This window comes from Carassius carassius, chromosome 16 (genome assembly GCF_963082965.1).
Source record: "Carassius carassius chromosome 16, fCarCar2.1, whole genome shotgun sequence".
In the NCBI taxonomy this organism is placed as follows: Eukaryota; Metazoa; Chordata; class Actinopteri; order Cypriniformes; family Cyprinidae; genus Carassius; species Carassius carassius.
The window spans coordinates 11,002,729-11,027,735 of NC_081770.1; the positions used below are offsets into that span (position 1 = coordinate 11,002,729).

A 25,007-nucleotide genomic window follows, 5' to 3' on the forward strand; every position below is an offset into this window, starting at 1 on the left:
GGTCAGAGTAGACTGTTCATTTATCTCTACACGTCTTTCAATGGAGCCCAAACTTTTCCGTCAAGTCCTTAATTTCTCCTCGTGTAGCTTTAACCATCTCTTCTAGTGCATCGCTTCTTGTATTGATGAGATGAGCCAATTTAGCAACAATCTCATCAGACTTTAAGTTGTCTGCACTAAACTGGGAAATCGTAGGTTTCTTGGCGATCGGAGGCTTACTGGGTGTTAAGGGAAGTGGGGGAAATTCTTCCTCGTTTTCCAGATCATGTATCATCCCATCTTCATAATCATGATCAGTGATAGACATCCTGCCTTCACTGTTCACTGCTTTGCTAACAGCACTTGGTCGTTTTTGTGCAGATTTAGGCATTTTGTTTTAATGAATTGGTGTAAAAAGATATGCTAAAATACTACACAGTTTTGCTCAGTATGAAAGATCTTTCAGAAGACTAATTTATCCTAATTAACTAAGTTTGATGCTGAGAGCTCGAATGTTCCGTCCGTTCACAGCGCCATCTTGGCTCCTCCCCCCACTTCCCATCACTATTGTCCATATGTTTCTCTACTGTGCGACAGAGAGTCGCTGGTTATGACGCAATCCAATCGTTAGCCAATGTTTTTTTTTATTTTTTATTTTTTTTTTTTACAAAAACTGCTTCTACGGGACCATAGCGTAAGATACAAGGTAATGGAGCTTTTTATACATTTTCATGTTTCTTTAGAAATAATTAATGGAGACTTTAAACGCCTCAAATGTACAGTTATTAGCTGTCAAAGTGATGCCAACATGAATGGGAGTCAATGGAATGCTAACAGCAGGTGGGGGTCCGCTAGCCAGTAGCGGCGCACAGGGGTGCTTCAAAAAAATATGAAACCCTGCAGCACTGTTTTGTGTCTCTGAGCAACAAGAAGGTGTTCATTCATGAATGAATCAACCGTTTAAATGATTCGGTTCAGTCTCAATGACTCACTTATTAACAGTGACTTGCTGCTACCTACTGGCAGTTTTAATTGTTTTAATTAGGCATTGAATGTATCTTTCCATTTTTAACCGTCCATTGCATGAAATATTACTTGGACATTGTAAAAAATTTTTGCATGTTTTTATTACTTGGTAAATTGTTGCCGATATGCAATCATGGAAAGTACCATAAAATCAAAAAAAAAAAAAATGTAAAACTAGACTAAACCAATCCATCTCATATTTAGTGAAAATTTTAAACAAACATTTATACAGTAAAAACATTATATAATTTCAACAGTTATCCGAAATGTCTGGTAATAATAACCAGGAACCTGGAACCTGTCTCACTGAAATACACTATTCATTCGTTTCATTTCATTTCATTCTCTTCATGCCTTGTGAAAGTCAACAAAGCAGTTCCTCTCTGCAGTGAAGCAGAGGAAAACTGCACACTTGGAGCACTTGCTTCTCACAATGCCTTGGATCCTGGAATTCTGCATCTGCCCTTCTCAGATGCATTCAAGGGCCAGAGGTCTGTGCGGTCTCTGCGGACAGGTTCTAGCTTAAATCACAAAATAAAAAAATATATATAATTTTTTTACCTTTAAAATATAAGCAAAAGTCAATGGGACTCCATTAGGTTGAATGCACCAGGACGTTTCCATATTTGCATATAGTTGCCATATGGCAAAAAAATGTATTTTAGCATATTACAAAAAACATCTAAAATCAAAACTGAATTTAATGTTAAAAAATAAAGTTTACTTACCCCAGATAGTGATTAAAATTTTTTATTTGATGTAAATTTTCCAAAATTCTGAATAAAAGGCAATCTTCTGGAGCCCCAGACAGTGATGTTTGCATGTCAATGTCCATGACCAAAAAGGACTGGCAAACAGGATATCCTGGACATGTGACCTCATAAATTGTATTTCCTTCAAACTAAAAGCCCCCTTTTCACAACTAACTGTAAAAACATAGATTTTATATCACAGCTTTTTAGAAAATTAAGATAAAGTAATTGTTGCCATATGGCAACGCTATGCAATAGAGGGTTAAAATAGTTTCAAATATCAGTATTCAACATTTCAAGTTTAAAATATCAAAAATTATTTATGCATTAGTAACTGCGGGTTAAATCATTCCATGTCCTCTACATTAATATGTGTAAATAGTCTACATCTGAATGCCACTTCAACTTCTGCTAAGATTAATTTTGTTGATACTGATTTAATTTGTTTAATAACAGCCTAAATGTATTATTATTATAACTGACTGATTAAATGTAAGAATTTGACTGAAAAGATGATGCACACTGGCTTTATAAACCATCACTGCTATAAACTGACCACACAGAATATGAATTATACCATAAACTTTAGGAGTCAGCTGTCCACGGCCTTAAGATATCAATATAAAAGAAAATATTGAGATATTATTTTTTGTCAATTTCGCACACCCCTAATTGTGACACAAAATGATTTGCAATGGTCGCTTTGTCACGTTAAAAGTTTAGTATGTGTACCAAAAATCTTTGTCATATCTTTATGCTAAGACACTGTACTAGCCTTTAGTTTGAGAAGGGTCTGGCTGCAGACCATGGGCGAGTGGAGCTCCACTCGAACAGGAAATACGTCACCTCTAATTAATCAAGATGGCGTCGCCGTGAGTTCTTCAAACTTAAACTCAGGTAAAGGTATATACTAAGGTATATCAGCATCGCTAAAATGGCGATTTCTTTTATATCGCGAGCAATGTTGATGTCTGGCCACTGATCTATAATAGAGAATATATATCATATATAGTCATATATAGAACAGTGTGTCCGGCCAATGTTTATTATTTTTATTATTAAGGTATCAAGTTCAGCTACAAACCATTACAGCACATTTCAACAACTGAACACATATTATTAGTGTTGATACAGCCAAATAGAAAGAAAAAAGATGTAAAAAAAAAAAATAAAAAAAAATAAACAATAACTGTAATCGCATCATAAAAAAAAACAGAAAACATAAACATAAAGCTGTTTTACAGTCTCTGCACTGGCTACCTATTAAGTTCCGTATCAGTTACAAATTATCATTACTTACCTATAAGGCCCTAAATGGTTTAGCTCCTGCGTACCTAACTAGCCTTCTACCACGCTACAACCCATCACGCACCCTAAGGTCACAAAACGCTGGACTTTTGGTAGTTCCTAGGATAGCAAAGTCCACTTAAGGAGGTAGAGCTTTTTCACATTTGGCTCCCAAACTCTGGAATAGCCTTCCTGATAATGTTCGGGGTTCAGACACACACTCTCTGTTTAAATCTAGATTAAAAACATCTTTCACCAAGCATACGAATAATGTATCTTAAATTGTGAGTATAGTTGCATTTGATCAAATGTACATTTTTATTCTTTAGCTTGGGTTAAACTAATTTTACTTTGTTGGATCAGCAGCTATGCTAATGATGTCTCTATTTTGTTTCTATGTTTTGCCACGGGATTTACATCCCGTGGTAACTAGGATTTACACAAGCTCCAGTCTGGATCCAGAACACCTGAGAAGAGAAGATGCTGACCCTCAGAGGACCCCAGATGATGCTAACCTTGAATCAACAAACAGAACTAACAATTATTGCTACATGTGTGACTGCATCATATAATAACTATTAATTAATAATATTGATAATGTTCATCGTCTGGCTGACTATGTCTTGTATTAATTTTTCTGAAAAATCCTGTCATATGCGCACAAACTGACTGATTTTCTGTAAAGTTGCTTTGGAGTGATTTGTATTTTAAAAAGCGCTATACAAATAAACTTGAATTGAATTGAATTGAACAACAAATTCAAAGCATATAAGAGTTTCTGGGCATTCCTGTAATGAAGAGACTTTGCAAATATCTTTAGTTCATTCTTCCATCCGCTGCAGTGGGGTTTAACCTTTAAATACTTACATCTATGCATATTGTATTTGCACAAAGTAATGAAGTTATTTATCAAAAAGTCTTAAGATCTTATCCTTCAATAATACTCCAACGTTTATTGAGATCACAGTCAATATATTTGGAATGAAGCCAGTTTTGAAATTCCAGCCAAAAAGTCTTGGAAAAGTTCACATTGGAAAAACATATGATCTACAGTTTCAATATATTTCTCACAGAACCTGCATGAATTGTTCTCCCAATTAAATCTTTTTTGTAGGAATTTATTGGATGGATAAATGTCATTTAGGATTTTGAATATCACTTTGGCTTTAAGAACTGGATAAGTAAAATAATGCTTCCTTATTTTCTTTGCCTCTCCTTCACTAAATTCTTGAAGAGCATACTTTCTTTTCAGTTGACTGGGGAAGTACAGTTTGGATAATACATTTCTGATAAACTTATTTGTTAATTGTTTGCTGAAATTTTTACCTTCAATACAGAGTGATTGTCTCACCAATGTAAGATGATGTTGCATGACGGATAGGTTTAACTTAGGTTTTGGGTGGCTTGTGTGAAAATAACAGTGAATAATGAAAGGACATGTATGTTTTGTATGTGTATGCCTCTAGCGTTCATTGTATAACGTTAAAAACGCATATGAGGTGGTTGTTTTCATATTTAATTTTGCATTCACTTCCAGGGATAGCATAAGCATGGAAGATGCAGCACTCTTTACATTTTAAATGTATGTTTCCACCCTAAAAGTCAAAGTCTTTTTACATGTGACATTAACATGTACAAATTATTTTTTTTCTATTTCGTTGTTCTATTATTCTATTGTTTGACTTTTTTTGTTTCAGATCAAATGTATATCAGTGATATCCATCCTCATAACACCTCCACAAATAGAGACTAGATCTTCTGAGCACCATCACCTTGTCTGCTTTGGGACTGTCTTAGATGAATGATGCAGTACTATTCTGTGTTGAATTTACTCTTTCTAGTAGGGCTGTCCTCATTCAAAGATTTTCTAAAGACTTTTTATTCTTTTATTTTTTATTTTTTAAATTTTATTGGTAGTCCCCATTTTTAGGGAAGTCGTGGCCTAATGGTTAGAGAGTTGGACTCCCAATCGAAAGGTTGTGAGTTCGAGTCTCGGGTCGGCAGGAATTGTGTGTGGGGGGAGTGCATGTACAGTTCTCTCTCCACCTTCAATACCACGACTTAGGTGCCCTTGAGCAAGGCATCGAACCCCCAACTGCTCCCCGGGCGCTGCAGCATAAATGGCTGCCCACTGCTCCGGGTGTGTGTTCACAGTGTGTGTGTGTGTGTTCACTGCTCTGTGTGTGTGCATTTCGGATGGGTTAAATGCAGAGCACAAATTCTGAGTATGGGTCACCATACTTGGCTGAATGTCACTTCACTTCACTTTAACAGTTTAACTACCCCAATAGTCTGATGCTGGAGAAGATTAACAAAGCATCAAGGAACATCTGCGTGTAATGAAGGTGGAAACAGAGAAGCTTAGACTAAACGTAGAGCTTCTTAAAGAAAGGATGGTGCTGATAAAATCCTCCTTTGCCTTCCTCTTAACATAAGCTCCTTTCGGATCTGTGAGACCATGCCAGTGTTAATGTGGACCACTAAACTCTCACACAGCTCCCTGTAATGACACCCCGAGTCCTTCAAGTTTTGCGGAGTCCCCTGAATGAGAAGTTCAGGTTGATAACTGAAGATGGCAGACTGAAAAAATTTAATTAAATCATTACTGCTTAGAGTTTCACTGTACTACTGACTGACACCCTACCTCTCTGCCTGAGATCATACCTGTCTTCTTTCCTGCATGTATCTGTCTTACACACAGTAATGTATGGAAAAAAATAGAATAAAATAAAATTACCTGGTAAAAGCATCCACCATATTATGTTAATCTAATGAGGTTATTTTGTTTAAAGGACTACAGTTGGAAGCAGCTCTTCTGCTCTTGTCTGCTCTGTTTAAGGAGGAGCCGGGGTTGCTGTTTGAAGTTGAGGTGAGCCATGAACAGTTGACTACAGTGTGTGAAACACAATCTAATCAAAGCACTACAATTACTGCACTTATTCAGATGATTTCAATGCAAATATTATTTTTATGTTTGTTGGCCTACACAAACTATGCTATCAAACCGAAGATACATTTTTGAAAACGTTCAGTTCATGGCCAAAAGAATGAGCAGTTGTACGACAGTAGTTAAAAGTAATTTAACTTATAAGGTTTGCCTTTCAAATAAATGCTATTATCCCCTCTCCCCCAGAGCCATTCTTAGACCAGCCCATCCCAACACCTCAGATGAAGCTTAAAGACTGTAGAGAGGATCATCTCGTGCAGTATGACCACATTGTGCTCACGTTGGATGGAAAGTTAAACACAGAGGAGAGCGAGGACATCTCAACGGCACTGGGACTCCTCCTGTGTGTATATTTTGTGTTTATAATCCAGTATCCTGAAGCAGCGGTTCTCAATTCCAGTCCTGGTGACCCGCAGACACACGTTTTCTGCATCTCACTTATTCAACGGATTCAGATCATGAGCTCGTTAGAAAGGGCTCCATCAATGAACTGTGCTCTGACTGACATGGTCCCTACACAGAACATTCATTCACAGATTTACACTACTTCCTGTCACTGTAAGTCAGTATTTTCTCTATTTCTGGGCCTCTCTAGTTGCAGTTTATATTGTTTTTTTTTAAATCCTGAAGGACTTACAGAAATGTTAGTACACTGTTGACAGTGAAAGTATTTAAAATACTGCAGTACTTCAGAGTGTACAACTTAGTTTGCACATGGTTGTGTATTATTAATTTTCAGTAGTTTCACTCACTCGCTATTAATGTTAAAATCTAGATTTTACCAAAAAACAAAAAACAAAACAAAAAACTAATGTAGGCATAAGATCGTAGGCGAAATAGTTACCTGATTACAGGGCTACATACATATATATACAAAACAACAACAAAGGATTATTCCTGTTGTAGAAAAGGTTTTGGCACAGAGAGTTATAGTGTTAGCTGAAGCCCCAGGCCCCTGTGTGTTCCTAATCCAGGCCTGCATACTGATGATTATTGACCTTAAAATGGTCTGCTTACTTTAACCTTTTACGTTAATTTAACTTGAACATTCATAACACTTTATTGTTAAGAGTTTACAGTGCATGTATTCTGTAGATCATGGTGTGTTTTGATTTCTCTCTTCTCTTCTGGTCAGCATGATCTGTTAGCCTCTGCTGGACAGACATAACTACACAGACATCTTTCATTGAAGGCCATTAAAACTAATTTATGCATGATTAAATGATGGCATATGCAATAAACATATAAAAACATATTTAATCACTATATTTTATCAGTTACGGATTCTTTCTTGGATGTTTTCAGGATGTTGTTGTACATCACGTGACTCTCCTAATGCAGATGATGCAGCTCTAGCGCCCTCTTCTGACTCAAATTAAAAATGTCTATCACTGGATTATTTTTGTCCATTATAAACTGACATGTGGAAAATGTGTTAATCATCTCTGTTTCTTTGAACGTTTCTATATTAAATTACAGTCATCCTGATATGTAGCCTATCTCTTGTTTATTATTATTTTTTACCATATTAGCCTAACCTTTTTCTTCTTCCCTGGAAACAGTTGTGATGCTTGTTGAAATGTGGAATATAGCTGTGTTTTTTAATTAGGATTTTTAGTTGCTGTTGATGAAAATAAATTGAAATAGAAATATGTAATGGAAAATAAAATTTCAATTATATTAAATAACTAAAAATATAAATATTTATGAACAGTGTCTTTATTTATATATAGTTCCTTTTTACGCATTTACAATGCCAGACAGGGATTATATCCCACTTACTAACATTTGACATTTCTGTTTTCTTCAGCAGTCTTCTGTTCTGAAAAAGATGGTGTATATAAGAGCCTTTTCTTAGTGAAAGGAGGAAAATGCAACACTGTCTAGATGGTAGATGGAAAAATAATCAATCAAAACTGTAAACTGCAAAATAATAATAATAAATAACACTTTCAGTGTATCAGTTAAATAACATACAGTATACAACAACTCGCGTTTTACACATTTGATCTTTTTATTATTTTTAAAACTGTAACATCCACATTGAAATATGTATTTACATTTTCATGTGTTTTGTGTTCAAACAGTTTTCAGGAAGCAAAAGCTGTAACAATGTTTGTCCACTGAATGATTAAACATTAAGATTAGTAGCATAATATCATGAAGCAGACGCTATTGTCAAAATGACTTACATATGGCAATAAAACTAGCAAAGACACGGCACAATGTGCTATCATATCACTAAGAACTAGAGTTGAGCAAAAGCATTTATATATATTTTTTTTTACTACAAGTGCAACAAGGCTAATTTCAGTATGAATACTATAAATTCAGGTCAAAGTTAATTATTCAGATCAGATTAGAAGACAAAAATAATCATATCAGATTGGAGGATAAAAAAATAATGGAACAAAGTTAACAATTCAAATTAAATGCAAAGTAAAACACTGAAAAGAATGAAAGCTGATTAATTTCTACAATAAACGTCTAATTCTGTCTAGTTGAGCAACACTGACTGGTTCTGGACGGTCAAAGATGTTTCTATTATTTACATACAGTCTGATGTATTTCTACACATGAGGAGGTGTTCATGTGATGTTGGCTTTAAAACACATTATAATCAATGCTGAATATGAACATTAAACTGATAGTGGTGTTAATATAAAACAGCAGCACACACTATGGAAAGAGAAATACTGCTGTGCTAAAACATCATATAAAATGCCTAAATGACAACCAAACAAAACCAGAGCTGTCAGAGTCAAACTAGGATTATGTTAACAGAGTAAGAATGAAGAGTAACATTATTCAATTAGTTATGAATTTTTTTTAATTAATTTTAATTGAGCTCAGGAGAGTCATTGATGGTGATGCATCATGATGTTCCTCAAAATCCGTAACGTTTGGTGAAACAGCTGCAGATAAATCTAGAAATAAAAAAATATTAATAATGAGGTGAAACCAGAGGAAGAAACACCATTAAAAAATATAAAACATTAGTAATTATTGCATGGTTAATAATCAATGTTCAACTTCATGTTATTTCAAGCTTGCTTTCTTCTTTGAAACTCAGGGGAAGATATAAAAAAGAAAAATATTTCAACAATTTTTTTACTTATTAAAAGACACTAACATTAATATAATAATACAAATAATTACACCAAATAATACAATCCAATAATAACAACAACAACAACAACAATAATAATAAGAAGAAGAATGAAAATAAAATCCTCAGCCTGGATCATAAACCTTGACGCTATTTGCTCCTCGGCCCGTTTCATCTCATACAGTGTGAGCCAATTGTTCAAGTGAAAAGAAATACTTATTTTAATACAGATCTTCCCGTAAACATGATCTCTTTTAAACTGGTAGATGTTCCATTACAGACCCCACATCTCTTCAAAGCTGACTGCAGTGTTCTCCTCTAAACACTGCAGTCTGTACATAGACAAATTCAGAAGATTTATTCACTTAGCTAACTCTTTTATCCAAAGCGACTTACAATTGCCACATATGTCAGAGGTCACACACCTCTGGAGCAACTAGGGGTTAAGTGTCTTGCTCAGGGACACATTGGTGTCTCACAGTGGATTCGAACCCTGGTCTCTCACACCAAAGACATGTGTCTTATCCACTGCACTAGCACCACCCCATACCAGAGAGAAAGACTGAAGTTAATCCACTCAGTTAAAATGAGTAATACAAGCTTCTCACAGTAGAAACCGCTGAACAGTTAAAGCTATTTATTTTGCTGGTAAACAAAAACAAAAAACAGGGTAAACAATCTAATATAAAAAATATCAGCCATCTTTCATGACACCCCATCACAGAAATGTGTAATGACTGGACAATGCCATCAAGGGTGTTTTTTTCTTTCCATGTAATAAAGTCAACTTGGACCAGAAACATTCTTTAAAATATCTTCTTTCGTGTTCCACAGAAGTGTCATACATGTTTGCAACTACATAGACGGAGGACAGATTATTATATTTTCAGTGATTATTATTTTAAGACTATTGCAACAAGCTTCAAATATAATGCATTAAATGCAACCATCAAACTGAAAGACGTGAGTTACTCACCCATCAGTGTAACGTTGAATCTCTTATTTATAGTTTCTTTTCTGTTGATGATCTGTAGTATATAATATCCACAGTCTGTGATCGTGATGTTCTTGATGGTCAGAGATCCAGTCTTTTTATCCAGCTCCAGTCCATCACGTTCAGAGCAGAGGTCTTTGTTTTTAGCTAGAATCTTGTCTTTAAATTTCCAGAGGATCAGATCATTTGGCTGTATTTTAGATCGATCAATGTTTAGAGTGACAGATCCTCCCTCCTTCACTGACATCATCTCTTCTTTATCTGTGTCAAGGGCAATATAACAGTATTATTATTCAACAGAGAGCACTGAATCTGTTTACATAAACCTAATGAGACGGGCCACAGCATAAACTATGATATATAAACTTCATTAGAAAAGTCTGATTAGAAACTTTACTATTCAGAGAACTTATAATAGTTCAACGCATCTAAACTTGTCAAAGTGCTAATATAATTAATGATCATTCATGTTACACTGAAAGATGTGAGTTACTCACATTGAACAGTCAAAATGAATTTCCTGAACGTCATCTGTGTGTTTCTGATTATCTTTAGTTCATAAAGTCCAGAGTCTGAGATTTCGGTGCTTATGATGGTCAGAGATCCGGTCTGATGATCCAGCTCCAGTCCGTCTCTAAATTTCTTTTCATCACTTTTAGCTATCAGCTTGCCTTCATGTCCAAATGTCCACACTATCAGATCATCATTCTGTATTTCAGTGAGATCAGTGTTCAGAGTGACAGGTTCTCCCTTCATCACTGACACTGACTGCACTTCTTCACGACTAAACACACCTGCAGAACAAACACAGAATATCACTGTTAGCAAACATTTCACTGAGATTCCTCACTAAAATCTGTGCTGGACACAATTCAAGTCCAAGCTGAAACTCCCAAGTTTTTTTTTATCAGCATTTACGTTATTCTCTATAGCACCATTTATGAAACTGATTACAGAAGATAAATGTGTCTTATATATGGAAAGATACAATAAAATAAAACCAGCAGAGTAAGAATAAATGAGACAGACTATATAGAAATGTACAAGTATTACAAAGTTTCACATAAATACAGTCATAAGCAGCAATCTTCTGGCTCAAGTCCATGTCTAGAGAACATGATCAGAGCAGCCAAATAATAATAATAATAATAATAAAATAAAGATCTTCATGATGTGGATACAGTTGTGTTGGTGGCTAGTTTCAGCTCTTGGTTGGGAGTTTGTTTCAGGGATATTCTTCTTCATTCTCTGTAGCCTCTTAACATCAAATTAAGCATTCATCAGACTGTTTTAATGCTGCTCATCTTCATTAGCTTTACTAAACACAACAAAGGTGCTGACTGCTGAGAGCTCACAGATGCAGTGATCACTCTCTCTGACTGCTAAACTAAATAAGAGCATTATTAAAATAAAAGACTTACCATCGGAAACAACAGTGAACGTGAATGACTTGAAGCTCTCATTTCTCTTGTTGGTGATCTGCACATAATAATCTCCACAGTCTGAGAACATGATGCTTGTGATCGTGATGGTGTGAAATCCAGTGCGATCCAGATTCAGTCTCTCTATCAATCTCTTCGACACAGTTTTAAATTCATCTTTGTCCTCGACACTGAATCTAGCTATAATTTCATATGGGCGTGTTTTTGATCCAAACATTAAGACTATTTCATCATATGCCTGTATTTCAGTATCAGTGCTTAATTTGAGAGTTTCTCCCTCCTTCACTGACACGGTCTTCATTTCATCTTTTTCTATGAACACATCTAAAAACAAACAAACAATCAGTTACTCAGATTCAACTAAAACTTTTAACTGAAACAATTACGTCTTCACTAATAATTCTCATGACAGTTCAGTTGTATTTTCTAGTCATTTGTACGGCAGCTTGTTCGATCCAGCCTCCACACCAGATATATAAAGCAATTTCAGCTTGGACGCCAGATCTTGTCAGAAAATATCAGTTTTGTCTGGTAACAAAGTTACTAGTCAGCAAAATTGTCTAATAACCAAAACCCATTAACAGCAATTCTTGTCTGTTAACCAAAACTGTATTAACAGTCTTCTATTAGCGAGTAAAGCCAGAGAACAGCAGGAGACCAAGTGATGATGATAAAAAAAATAAGCTGTTTTATTTATTGAATTGTCTTAGTTGTGTATGTTTAGTGCTCAGACTTCGACTGACCAGCACTTATCAAGTGTTTCCACAAGCCGTAGCAATGAAAACATACTGCTTCACAACATCATCCTGTAACTAAAAAACCTTGAAATGAAGACATTCTCTGATCTCTTACCTTGAATCTTTATAATCATTAGACTAAACAAAAATGGAAAAATTCTATAAAAATCTAAACGACTAATGAATGAAGTAGTCAATGCAATGAGTATATAAATGGTTTAAATTATTGCCAATGATTATATGATTAAACTACATAATACAATTAATAAATTATTCAGAAAGAAAGAAAGAAAGAAAGAAAGAAAGAAAGATGGCTGCTGTCTTGAAGAAACACAAACAGGTTGTGATGAAGAATCCACAGATCCTTCAAAACTAAAGCTCATATTTTCTTGTATAAGCAGAGGGTAATAATCACTACCTTGTCTTGCTCCACGACCTGTCTGGATATCTGTAAGAGAAGAAAGTAAGAAAAGACAAATCAAACATCAAAGGCACAAGCAACAGAACCGACAACTGTGGAATGTGTAAATGTTTAAAATATGATATCTGGTGATACTCCTTGAGAAAACAAATGTCAGGCGTACAAGTTCCTTACATATCATTCTTCTGCACTAAATCAAATTTGGAAATTTAGAAAATTACTGACAAACTTTTAGGAGGGCAAAGATAAAACCTGTTTCTGTCTTTCATCAGCTGTCATATTAGTCATTCTGCTTGCCAGAAAATGAAACATTAAGATAGACAATTATTACAATGAAAGACTAGCAGTACTTACCATCAGAAATGACACTGAATTTCATGTTTTTAATTTCTGTTTCCACTTCATAAAATCCAATGTGTTCAGGTCTGATGTTCTTGATGGTCAGAGATCCAGTTTTATCTAGTTCCAGTCTGTTTTTAAATCTCCCACCAGCAAGATGTATACATTTCATCCCCTCGTCCTCTTTTCTTAAAGAAGCTATGCACATTTCATCTCTAAACCACCACTTCATATCATCCCCTCTCTCCAGCTGAAAATCAATCTTTAGAGTGACATTATCTCTCTCCTTCACTGGCATCGTTGTCACTTCACCTGTGATGTGCACAGATAAATCATTATAATAAACAATGAAATTATCCATCAAGACATTAAAAAGGTCAATTTTGATGTTGAGTTGAAGGTGCTACATAATTAATATAATCATAATTATAAATGGATTTTTATTATAAATAAATCAGTTCTATTATTGTGTTCGTTCGGTCATCAAGTGTTGAAAATGAATCTGATTGTTGTGAACTGATCATTAAACCAGTGTTTTCTGAAACCCTAAACCCAAACTAAACTCTACTGAAACCAGATGAGTTCAACACACAGGAACAGATCTAGACGATATTCTCTGTTCTCTGTCAATGTCTTTGTTATTTTAAAATGAGTAAAACTTCTATAATTTAAAAGCAAAATGAACTAAATCTAAACAATATAAATGATTACATTGACAGACATTTAAAACTACTCACCACAGACAGTGACTTGATATTTTCTGTATGATTGCCCTCTTTTGCTTTTGATCTGTAGTTGATAGAGTCCAGAGTCTGTTTTTCTGAAGTTTCTGATGATCAGAGATCCAGTCTGAGGATCCAGCTGCAATCTGCTTCTGAATCTCTTATTATGATAGCAATAGGTCTTCTTCTTGTCTTTTTTACTCATTTTAGCAATAGATTCATCTTGAAACGTCCACAGCATCTGATCTCCTTCTTGTATTTCAGTAACACCAGAGGACAGGGAAACATAATCTCCCTCTTCAACATTGACTTGCTCAGGTTTAATTGAACAGAACAAACAGAAACAGATTATTGACAGAGATTAAACAAACGTAACCACATTCATCTTATTTACTGTATTCAAACAACAATAACAGAAACAATGCATGAAGATTTTTCCTTTAATCTTTAATCATTTTCATGATGCCTGGAGCTTATTTCGCAACACAGTGGAAGATTATTATAATTATTCTGTATTATTCAGCAGACAACACTATTAATAATCTCGCCTATAAGAAAGAAACAATCACAGAGGTATAACTCTATAAACAAAGTGCTGTGCATTTGGCATAATTTGCATTTTAATATTTTGATAGGTGTGTTTTAAACAACGTTAGTCTCATTAAAACTTTTCTGTATGGTGAGCATTGCAAATAAAAATATTTGGGGAAAAAATAAAAAAGAGGAAAAAGATTTCAGCACTTTCTGAGAAGGACTCATTGTAACAGTTTACTAACTGTCTTAAGTAGCTAAGTGTATTTAGGGCAGTAAGCTGTCATAGGCTCATTTGAGATCTGAAATCTGAGCAGAACTCTATGAGATGCATGCCAGTTAGAAAAATGTTTGAGTGCCATTCGATTAGCTCTGCTGACATATGTCAAAAAAAACTTTATCGATGACAAGGCAACAGTGACTAAATGTAAGACTGGAAACAACATGAAAATATCACAGCTTAATACTCATTGGTTTACTTCATTACAAAAATGTACTTCCTTGATAAAAATCACTCCTTGCTGATATAATTTTTAAAATATTATTTTACTGTATCACATTCTAAATTTTCATTAAAGGATGTTCCCATTTGCATTCAGAGATGTTATACCCTGTATATCCACTGAAAAAAATAGTATCTTTGTTCTGTGTGTTCCTAATTTAAATGTTTTTACGTGTTTTATTTTCATTGTTCATAGATAGCCTGAGAGTTTGTGACAACAAATGGCTAGCTGTGTTCCCGAGTAATACAATAAAGTCATTTTACAGTAGCAATCTTTATAGTATTAAGGACTGTAAAAAGACTAATGAAACTGAATGAAACACTTTAGTCCGTGTTCACTCCGTCTCGAATCACGCTCATTGAAAGTGCTTGAGAAGCAGTGTCTCTTCCGCAGCTCGGTACGCGTTCAACTTGTTTTTATTTGTCTCTGACAAATATGACTGTATGACATTCACATTACATTATTTGACTGATTGTCTGTTACTCACAAAGCATCACATGACCTGAGAAGACTTTGAATATGGTAAATGAGTCGTGAATGAGAACGTGATACTTTTATGACAAATGGTACTTACTAATACTTTAAATTGTTTGACTGACATGGTCTATAACATTTTTCTGTTGTTGTATAGAAAAGAGATCCATAGTGTTTATCTGAATGTTATTCTGTATTTGACAGAAGAAATAAAGTCATACATGTTTGCAATGACACGAAGGTGGGTAAATGATAACAGAAGTTATATTTTAGAATAAACTATCCCTTTATATGAATAATAAAAACACACTAACTGACCAGACATGTTGAGATATATTTGCTGAAATATAAACATGAGTGTAATTAACATCAGACGTACAAACACTCTCTCCATATCATTTCCTTGGTTTTCAGTTGAGTGTTTCTCTATTAATAATAGTCTGTGATGTTTAAATGAAGAAGGTGAATGAAGCCACACACAATGATACAAACACAAACACATCTGTGAGATGCTATGAAAGACTCATGCAGCCCTGATAAAATGAAAGACCAAAGGACAGCAGGACTATACATTTAGGCCAGTCTCTACTAAATATCTCAACCTTCAATATAAGAAGAACAAAACTACATGAACAAACACAAACAGACATAATCAAAAACATCTTAAATTTTCCATTTTAAAGAGACAGTGACTCAGTAATTAGCATATTAATGTAATTAAGATCAATATTAGAAAATCTCACATTTCATTAATTATTGTTTCAATTACATGCAGAACTTGTGGTTAAATAGCAATGCTGACTGAAAAACTGAACTATATACTCAAATGTTTTTTCTCTTGCTGTATCAACTGTAATACTTACATGCTTGTTTTTGTAGCTCTAAGATTTTGTGGCGATAGTAAATCACACCAGCAGCAGCAGCTGCAGCCAGCAGCAGCAGAACAACAACAACAATCCCTGCTACAGCACCTGCAGAATAACCTGGATCTGGAACTGATAAACAGAGACAGACATTAGTGTGAATGTGTGTCTGATCTATAACTAACACTACAAACATCAGCACTAGCAGAGTGTAAATTTGGTAAGTAGATCTCAATGTTAATGATTGTGATAATTACATATAAACATTCAAACAATGCTGAATATAAAACTAATTAAATGTTAACAATGTCATTATAAGCCTGACAATAATCATATTTATTACAGATATATTCAGGTGTCAGTAATGTAAGAGAGAAACAGTTTTAGCCAATAAAATTATTCACAGACAGCTGATAAATAATCATTACAACCAGTCTTGAGTTACTCACCACTGACAGTAACAGTGAATCTCTTGTATAAAGTCTGATTGTTGCTGCTGATCTTCACTTTATAATCTCCAGAGTCTGTGGTTCTGGTGTTTGTGATGATCAGAGATCCAGTCTGATCCAGCTTCAGTCTGTCTCTGAATCTCTCATCAGTTTCATCATATAATGGTGAGCTCTTGGCCTCTATATCAGCTTTAGCTATGAGTTTTCCTTCTTCTCCAAACCTCCACACTATCAGCTCATCTCCTTGTATTTGAGGAACATGAAGAGTGACAGGATCTCCCTCCGTCATCGACACACTCTTCAATTCAGCTTCAGCCCCAGCAATAACAGATGGAGACTCTACAAGAAACAGATTCATAGACAGAGATTAAACTTAAAACACTGTTACTGGCACTATATGAAGTTTTACAGTCAGTTACATATGGTTACTACACAAGGCATTTATGAGCCGTATATAAAGTTGTTTACGGTATAAATCTAATTTAATACTGTATTTAATTTTCTTTAAATGCATTACTTTTTTCAATTGATTAATTATTTAAAACATACACACACACACACACGTGTGTATATATATATATATAGATTCAGTTTTCTCCCTATACAGGTTAAAGAGGAGCAAATGCACAGGTGCTTAATAAAGTTAATGAACAGCACAGACCAATAATAAGATTGATGGCAGGAAGCAGAAACACTCTGACGCGCTCACACACTCAATGATGCAAACAAACTGATGGACTTATATTGTCACACCTTATTTTGTCCATTTTGATGAAAACAGACTTCAGAAAGAAGCATTAACATTCAGTGATTACTTGAGTTAAACAAAGCTGCTGTCTGTCTTCACTGTAGACGAAGGTTTGCCAAAACAAGGCATATGTAGATTAATAAAAGTATTCTGTTAGAGATGAACAAGTTATTTTAATGAGTCGTCTTATTTCATGTAACAGCACAGGAACATTTCACTATGAATCACTGCACTTATCTGTGTTCAACACACAGAATTACTATTTGTAATTCTATAAAATAATTGATCCTGCTTTGAATTATTTCAATATTAATACTAGTGGAATCAAACTAAAAACATCGGGCCATATGTATTAACTTTTCTTCTGTGTTTGTGTTTGATTTTGGGTTGGTTTCCACTGTTTCCAGATCAGTTTCCTCAGTCTGTGTTCAGTGTTTTATACAGTTTTGCTCTGATTAATAGAGTTGTGTGACCTGTGTCTCATTTCAGTTATTGGATTGGTTGAGTATTAAAACTCTGTGTTTCTGTCAGTTCTTGGTCTGCTCTCATTGCATTACCCTGTTTGTTCTTTTCTTCCACCATGAGTGTTTTTTGTCTCTTTGTTTAATAAAAACTTTGTACTGCTGCACTTATATCATTTACCTCATTCCTGCTTCAACTGGTAAATGAAAATCGTGTGTAAAATATCACTCAGTGTGAATTTATTTTTTAAAACTCTAGCATTCAAGCAGTATCACACGCAACCGCATACTGTTTGTTCTAAGTATCAGTCATGTGATCACCTGGGGTCCAATCACAGCTGTGATGATATTCAGAACAACAGCATGACTGTGATATCATGAAACTAAAACTCTATAATACTTCTTATTTGCTGGCTGCACTTTAAATATGAATTTAGTCAAGTTTATTAAAACAACAAGAAATTCATAACATCTTATTAAAAATTATTATATCTTCACCATAGACAGTTAGACTGAATTTCTGATTTGAGGTTCCAGTTTTGTGGCTGATTTCTGCTTCATAAGGTCCAGAGTGATTGATTCTGACGTTTGTGATGGTGAGTGATCCAGTCTGGTTCAGCTGAAGTCTGCCTTTGAATAACTTAACATCTTCATAAGAGATTTTACTTCCCTCAATCTGAGCGATGGTGGAACCTTTCTCTCCAAACCTCCACTGTATCTGAATAACTCCCTGTATTTGAGTGAGATCAGGGTTCAGAGTGACAGAATCTCCCTCCATCACTGTCTTCACTTCATCTGCATCAGCATCAAACACACCTGAAGAACAAACAGAAACAGTTTCTCAGAGACTAAACTCAATATATAAATATAAATACTTAAACATTCAATAGTACAGTCTAATTAGGGACTGTTTTAAATTGGGAGCATACTTGGATTGACAACGCTTGCATTCGCTATAGAATATAAGCATAAAAGTGTAAGATAAACACTCATAACTCATATCCATCATGATCTTATTACTTCCTTCTTATTTTTACATTTACACATGCAAGTAACTTGTGTGTTTGTGTATTTGAGTGATTATTGTCATGTATGCAGGATTTTCCTTTCCTGATATGCAGTGCATTGCTCCGTCTTGTAGCTGGGGTTAGCGGGGCCCTGGTGCAGGTTGTACAGTGGGCCCTGTTTAAAATTGTTTAATTTGTACTGTATGTTCATTCTATTTATTTATTTGTGCTATTTACATAATGTTTACTTTTTTTAAGTTTGTTTTTGTTAATTTAAAATAGCACTGCATAGTCTTCACTGTAAAATAAAACAGTCAAACCAAAATGTATTCAGACACCTTCAACATTTCTCACATTATCACAGTTTATTTGCTGTAGTTTAGAAATTGGTAATAAAATATGACAAGAACTCAGAACAAATTCATCTTGATCATTTCGGATAACTTTGATAAATAGAGATGTAATGGAATCAACCAAAACTTCAGACAACTGTCAGTATGACAATATTTACACAACTATCAATACTTTGTTGAACAGTTACCAAGCAAGCAATGCTTAATTTTGCTCAGTCTGTGGTGTGAAAAGGTTGCATTAGCAATTAAAGAAAGAAACACTTAAGCAAAACATGGTCAGGTCCCTAATTAATATTTTTTTTTTTTAAATCAAATTCACTGGTAGCCTACAGTATGAAGAATTTTTGGGTATAATATTTCACAGATCACCATTTTGCCATACTCACTTACATAAATGAACTAGTGGCCTGCACCCACTAGTAAAACAATTCTATCTGATTTTTGGATTGACTTTGGATAAATTCTTGTTAAAACTACAAAGTAATTCAATCAAGAGCAGTGAGTGATTTACTTTCATTTTCATACATTAAAGTCACTGACAGCAGATTTAGTAAATTAGGCGCGGTCACTTTAAGAGACAGTGCATCCATTATAATGATACACATCCGATTTCTTTCCAACTCTTTACTTTCACTTAAGACAAAACCACATACTTTTTCGAACACACTTTCCAAGACTGGTATTTTGACATATTTTGTATGTATTTGTTGTCGGTACAAAAGCAAGAAGACTTTGAGACGCGTCTCTGCTTGCTCGCTCTGAACACCAGAACACCGCGGTGCTGAATTGAGCTCTTTCGCTTTTCGCTCTTTTTTTCTGTTTATTTAAAACGGAGATTTGTATTTGTTCGTTCAGGTGCAGGAGCGCGCGAACGTCCTGAACGAGAGCTCGGTTCAGTGTTGCTGTCCCTGTCCGCGAGACACGGCTCTCTCTCGTGCACACGCGAGTCACCAGCTGCTCAGGGGTGCGTTTCACGTACAACGATGCAACTCGCTGGTTTAACTACCATAGTACGATGCATCTTTAAAGAAATCAACTAGCTAGTCACTACTGTTTCCCGAAACCATAGTACCTGTGTCGCAGATCCATCGTTCAAACTACGCTGGTTTGAGCCGTCGTTCTTCTTCTTCTTCTTCGATCTAATGGCAGACGGGAGACATGAGCACATACCGCCACCTTCAGTAATTTGGTTTTATTTTATCTTTTCTTCGACTCGAATTACGCTTTTGAAATGATGTTACGTAGGAGTCGAGTAATAACGAATCATTCATTTGTTCTGCAATACATTATATACACACACGGAGTTAAAAATGTGCTCTTTTCTGATCTCAATGTCAATAATTTCACAATTTCATATACATACTATTTCTTAGGCTATTTAGCTAATACTAAATAGTAATATAATACTGATATAGGCTACCTTTTTAACTGTGGTGTACTGTTGTGGACACCTGATGGTTTTTGTGCTAAATTTTTCCTATTTAAGTCTCCTTGCCATTCTGCCATGTGTTAATGAAAATTAGCCGAAAACCCCAATTTTCAAAGCATGAAATTGCAGTTCTTTTGGAGGAGGGGGAAAATAATTAAGTCCAGCTATTTTCAAAGCTGCAAAACAGCATTACAAATGCTGACAAAAATAAAATCTGTGCAGAAATCACTCAAAAAAAAAATTATGCTGGCTATGGATATGAACAAAGCCCAGAAGTCAGGAATAATGGAGGGACTTCGCAATTGTGACAAAACGGAGGGCTACGGCATGTAAGAGGGAAGCAAACAAGACTGATGGGGTATCAATACAGTTCCTCCTCTCCCTCAGAGGAAGAGAAAGTTTTGGCCATCCTGGGGCCTGTTGCAATGGAAGGATCCTTGGAGGTATACATGTGTATCAACCAGGCCTTTGCCTTCAAAGTTCAGGCCTCCAACATCAGGCCCCCTCCTGCCTGGTCCTCTAACATCAGGCTTCATATCTTCAGATGGCAATAAGAAGAAACACTGCTTTCAATTCAGTTGTTAACTACACTCCATTATTATGCTGTTGGAAATTTCTGGAGGTGGTGGGTGATGGCCTGATGGATGGGTGATGGAAGCACACATGACTCTTTTGTGTGGGCCACTTCTGCAGTTTGCAGGTGGCTGAAGAGGATGGTATGGCTTTGGTGATAGCTGGCTGCTGGGAGACAGAGGATATCTTCTTCACCCATACCTCCTGTCACCTGTGCAGCATCCAGCCACCATTGCAGTTTAAACCATTTATTTAATCTGACATAACATCTGTTAAATATTTGGTTTATTTGCTGATATGCATTAAATGAACACTTAAAAACACGCACAAAAAAATAATTTTGCAAACAGTGTCTATACTGTGTGTGATCTGTCTGTCTGTCTCTCTCTCTCTCTCTCTCTCTCTCTCTATATATATATATATATATATATACGTTTACATACACAAACACATTTGTAGAGAGTATTCTATTTTATAATTCTGTAAAAACAACACAATCTCTCACATATTTATACATTTTTGTTACTTTATTTTGGTACATTCATTTACTATAAAATTACTTTGATCTGAGTGTTAACATTTTATATAAGTGAAAACCTCTAACACACTGTTTTACCAATATTGTTATATGACAAATATGTTGGAATGTTTTTACAAAGGTAACTCACTCGACAAACTCACCGTTTCTTCGCACAAACGAAACGATGCGGCTGTGTTCCAATCGGCATGATTGATGCTTTCAGAGGGCACTTCTAAGGGAGAATAATTGCGAGGGCCGCGTTGCTATATAGTTTCAAACTGCATTTGTAATAAAAATAAAGAAGGCGAATTAGGTAATAAACTTTAACCACAACTTTAAGTCTTTTAAATCATTAAAAGTGGATGGTGAAATCGTCTAAAGGAATTCGGGCATAGGGTCGATAACTCTGAATAGAACAGTGGTCTCCAACGTGGTGCCCGCGGGCACCTGGTAGCCCGCGTGGAGTCTCTGAGTCGCCCACCGAGCACCTTCTATAAATAGCCTGAATTGTAATCTTTCATTTTTTTATGAGAATGTTATAAAATGAGAAAATAACTATTGGTGACATTTCATATACCATTAAAACACAATAAAATAATTCAATAATGTAAAATATTTATAATCTGCACGTCTCTCTCTCTCTCGCTCGCTCTTCGTCTCGCGCGCGCGCACCTCTCTGTCTGTCTGTCTGTCTGTCTGTCTGTCTGTCTGTCTGTCTGTCTGTCTCTCTCTCTCTCTCTCTCTCTCTCTCGCTCTGAGTCTCGTGCGCGCACCACTCTTGTTCTCTCTGCGTATCGCGCCGCAGAGGAGCAGCGTTTTAATTTAGTTAAACACAGATATTATGTTGCTTTTCTAATTTTACATCATGGCTGGACTGGCCATTGGGCATACCGGGCATTTGCCCGGTGGGCCGACGTGCTTTTTGGGCCGATATCTCATACTCATACTTTTTTTTTTTTTTTTTTTAAACGGCCCATAAAATTTGTACATCGGCGGCCCATTTGTTTTGTTTTGTTTTGCTTAATTGGCGGCGCTGGGTTTGTGCCGGTGTAATGCATTGGTCAAAGTCAGTGTTAGTTTTTTTTTCTGACAGACCAGCCCAATGAAACACGTAGATCAGCGGCCCATTGGCTCTTTTCTTGATTGACACTGGGCTGGCCCAATCACAACTTTAAACGAGTGAGCGAGCGGCAGCAGTGTCAGTGTGTATCTGTAAAAAAGATGAAGAAACGCAAGGAATGTGCACATAAATAGCGTGAAAAAATAGAACCAGGCCCTTAAAGCAGACACTGTAAACTGTGTCAAAATATATGTTTTCTGACTTTCATCAGCTCCTGTGGCAGATGATGATAGTGAGGACGGAGAGAGATGAGAAAGTGTAGAGCCTGCGGTAAGCATAACTACTTTCAAAACACTTAGGCCATGTCATGAGTGTAGATTATTTCCACATCTGCATAGTTGACGATTACCGCAATTCACTAGAAATGTAATAAGAGGAGTTTGTAAACCGTGTTTTCCGCCAAAATAAAAGCTTGATGCAGTTTGCGTCAAAATAAAAGATCATGTGCTTATCTCTTTCAAGTATAGAAATTGGTACAACTAATTAAGAAAGTTTCCTTTATTTTTTTGAGCATTTGTTTTACAAAATATGACACTGTAAATAGACACTGTAACTAAAAGAGGGTTGAATTTTTCTTTGTTTAATTTGCACACTGAATATGGGTTGGAGCTTTTAATTTTGAACTCTCAAAGTGCACCAGATTAATGAATTTAACATTAAAATGCACAAAATTTTCTCACGGGGGGGGGGGGGGGGGGCCTTCCCCCCCCCGAACCCCCCTACAAGGACCGAGGACACACCACCATAGTTTTAATAAAAATCCTGTAAGAAACACTGGTATTGCTATGCCAGAGCCGCTTATAGCTTGTTTTAGGATTCACCGCTGTGGAGTATAGTTCAACTGTATTAATAAATATAAAATTTTGACTTATTTCATCTGTTAACTCTCACTCGTTCCTATACTCACTCATTACATGGCATTAGTGGTTTTAATGAATAGGAGTTGGTATGCATATAATTAAGGGCGTGCAAAGATGGGTGGTGTTTATGATCATATAGTGGGCCGGTCTGGGCAAAAATGCCCGGGCCGATTTTTTGTCCCAGTCCAGCCCTGTTTTACATACAAGTATGTAAAGTATATCATTCAGTCACTATTTAATATTTATGCCGTTATTCTTTCTCCCTTTCCCCCCGTGATTTTGTCTATATCGCAAATATAAGACGACCCCCCATTTTTTAGGACAAAAACGCCTATTTTTAGGACAAAAAAACTTGTCTTATATTCGGGTATATACGGTAATTATATATTCAATAGTCATAATATTTAACAATATTACTGTTTGTTGTTGTATTTTTCAAAACTTGAAACTGTGTGTGTGTGTGTGTGTGTGTGTGCGCGCGCGTGTGTGTGTGTGTGTGTGTGCCTATATCAAACAAGTAGCCCTCAAGACTGTTTTATCCCTTCAGGGAGCCCTCACTCACAAAAAGGTTGGAGACCCCTGGAATAGAACATAGCCCAGGTGCGGCGCAATCAATGACGTCGACACAGCAAACTAAAGACGAACAATGCCTCTAACCACAGGTGGAGAGCTGTCGTTCCAACGACACAAGTTTGCGACGCAGTTTGCGAATGTTCGTTTGAACTATGGTTTCGGGAAACACCGAATCGTTGAACTACGTTGGTAACGACGGAACTTGCGACCATAGTTGGCTAACGATGCTTTCGGGAAACGCATCCCAGTTCAGTTTTCTCGCAGCACGGGGCTGAAGCCAACTTGACGTGTTGAATGCTCGGAGCACTTTATAAAATGTATTCTTAAAATACACATTTCTGTTTTAATAAATGCTCATATTAAATCATAGCATAACACATAAGTAGGTACAAAAATAATCAGTGATACATTTGCGACCCCATAAAAATTTGGGTCGCTATGGCATTTCAAAAAGTCGCAGAGTAGTTCCCTGTAATTGAATAACAGACAAAGCAGAATTCAGCAAAACAGATTCACCTAAAAGGTCAACTATTCTGACCTACAGAGGTCTATTAACATTTTATTGTCATAGTATCAAGACTATAAACTCAAGTTGAATGATTTCACTCAATTAGCCTATAAAGGTTTTAATTAAAAGCAAATAAGTCTGAAATGTACATCTAATTAATGGAATTATTAAAAAGCCTCATTCATTACAATAAGATATAAATATTAAATCTAATATATAGGTGCACATGGCAGTCATCAGGGTGCAAGTATTAATGGCCCTTGTGGATAAGTCATCCTTT

General features: G+C 35.7%; 1 protein-coding gene across 4 annotated transcripts in view; it reads right to left on the reverse strand.

The window, feature by feature from the left end:
• The window catches only part of LOC132160252 (uncharacterized), an 849,275-nt gene that overhangs the window by 348,261 nt on the left and 476,007 nt on the right, over window positions 1-25,007 (reverse strand). For 2 of the 4 annotated variants that reach the window (XM_059569989.1, XM_059569988.1), the window contains 2 exons: window positions 18,283-18,600; window positions 16,576-16,914 (listed from right to left, as the gene is read on the reverse strand). In XM_059569989.1, the coding sequence (XP_059425972.1) occupies window positions 16,576-16,914; window positions 18,283-18,600 (657 nt within the window). Of the gene's footprint in view, window positions 1-16,094; window positions 16,253-16,575; window positions 16,915-18,282; window positions 18,601-25,007 lie in introns of those variants that run through there. The other 2 variants (XM_059569991.1, XM_059569990.1) reach the window with 2 other exon arrangements.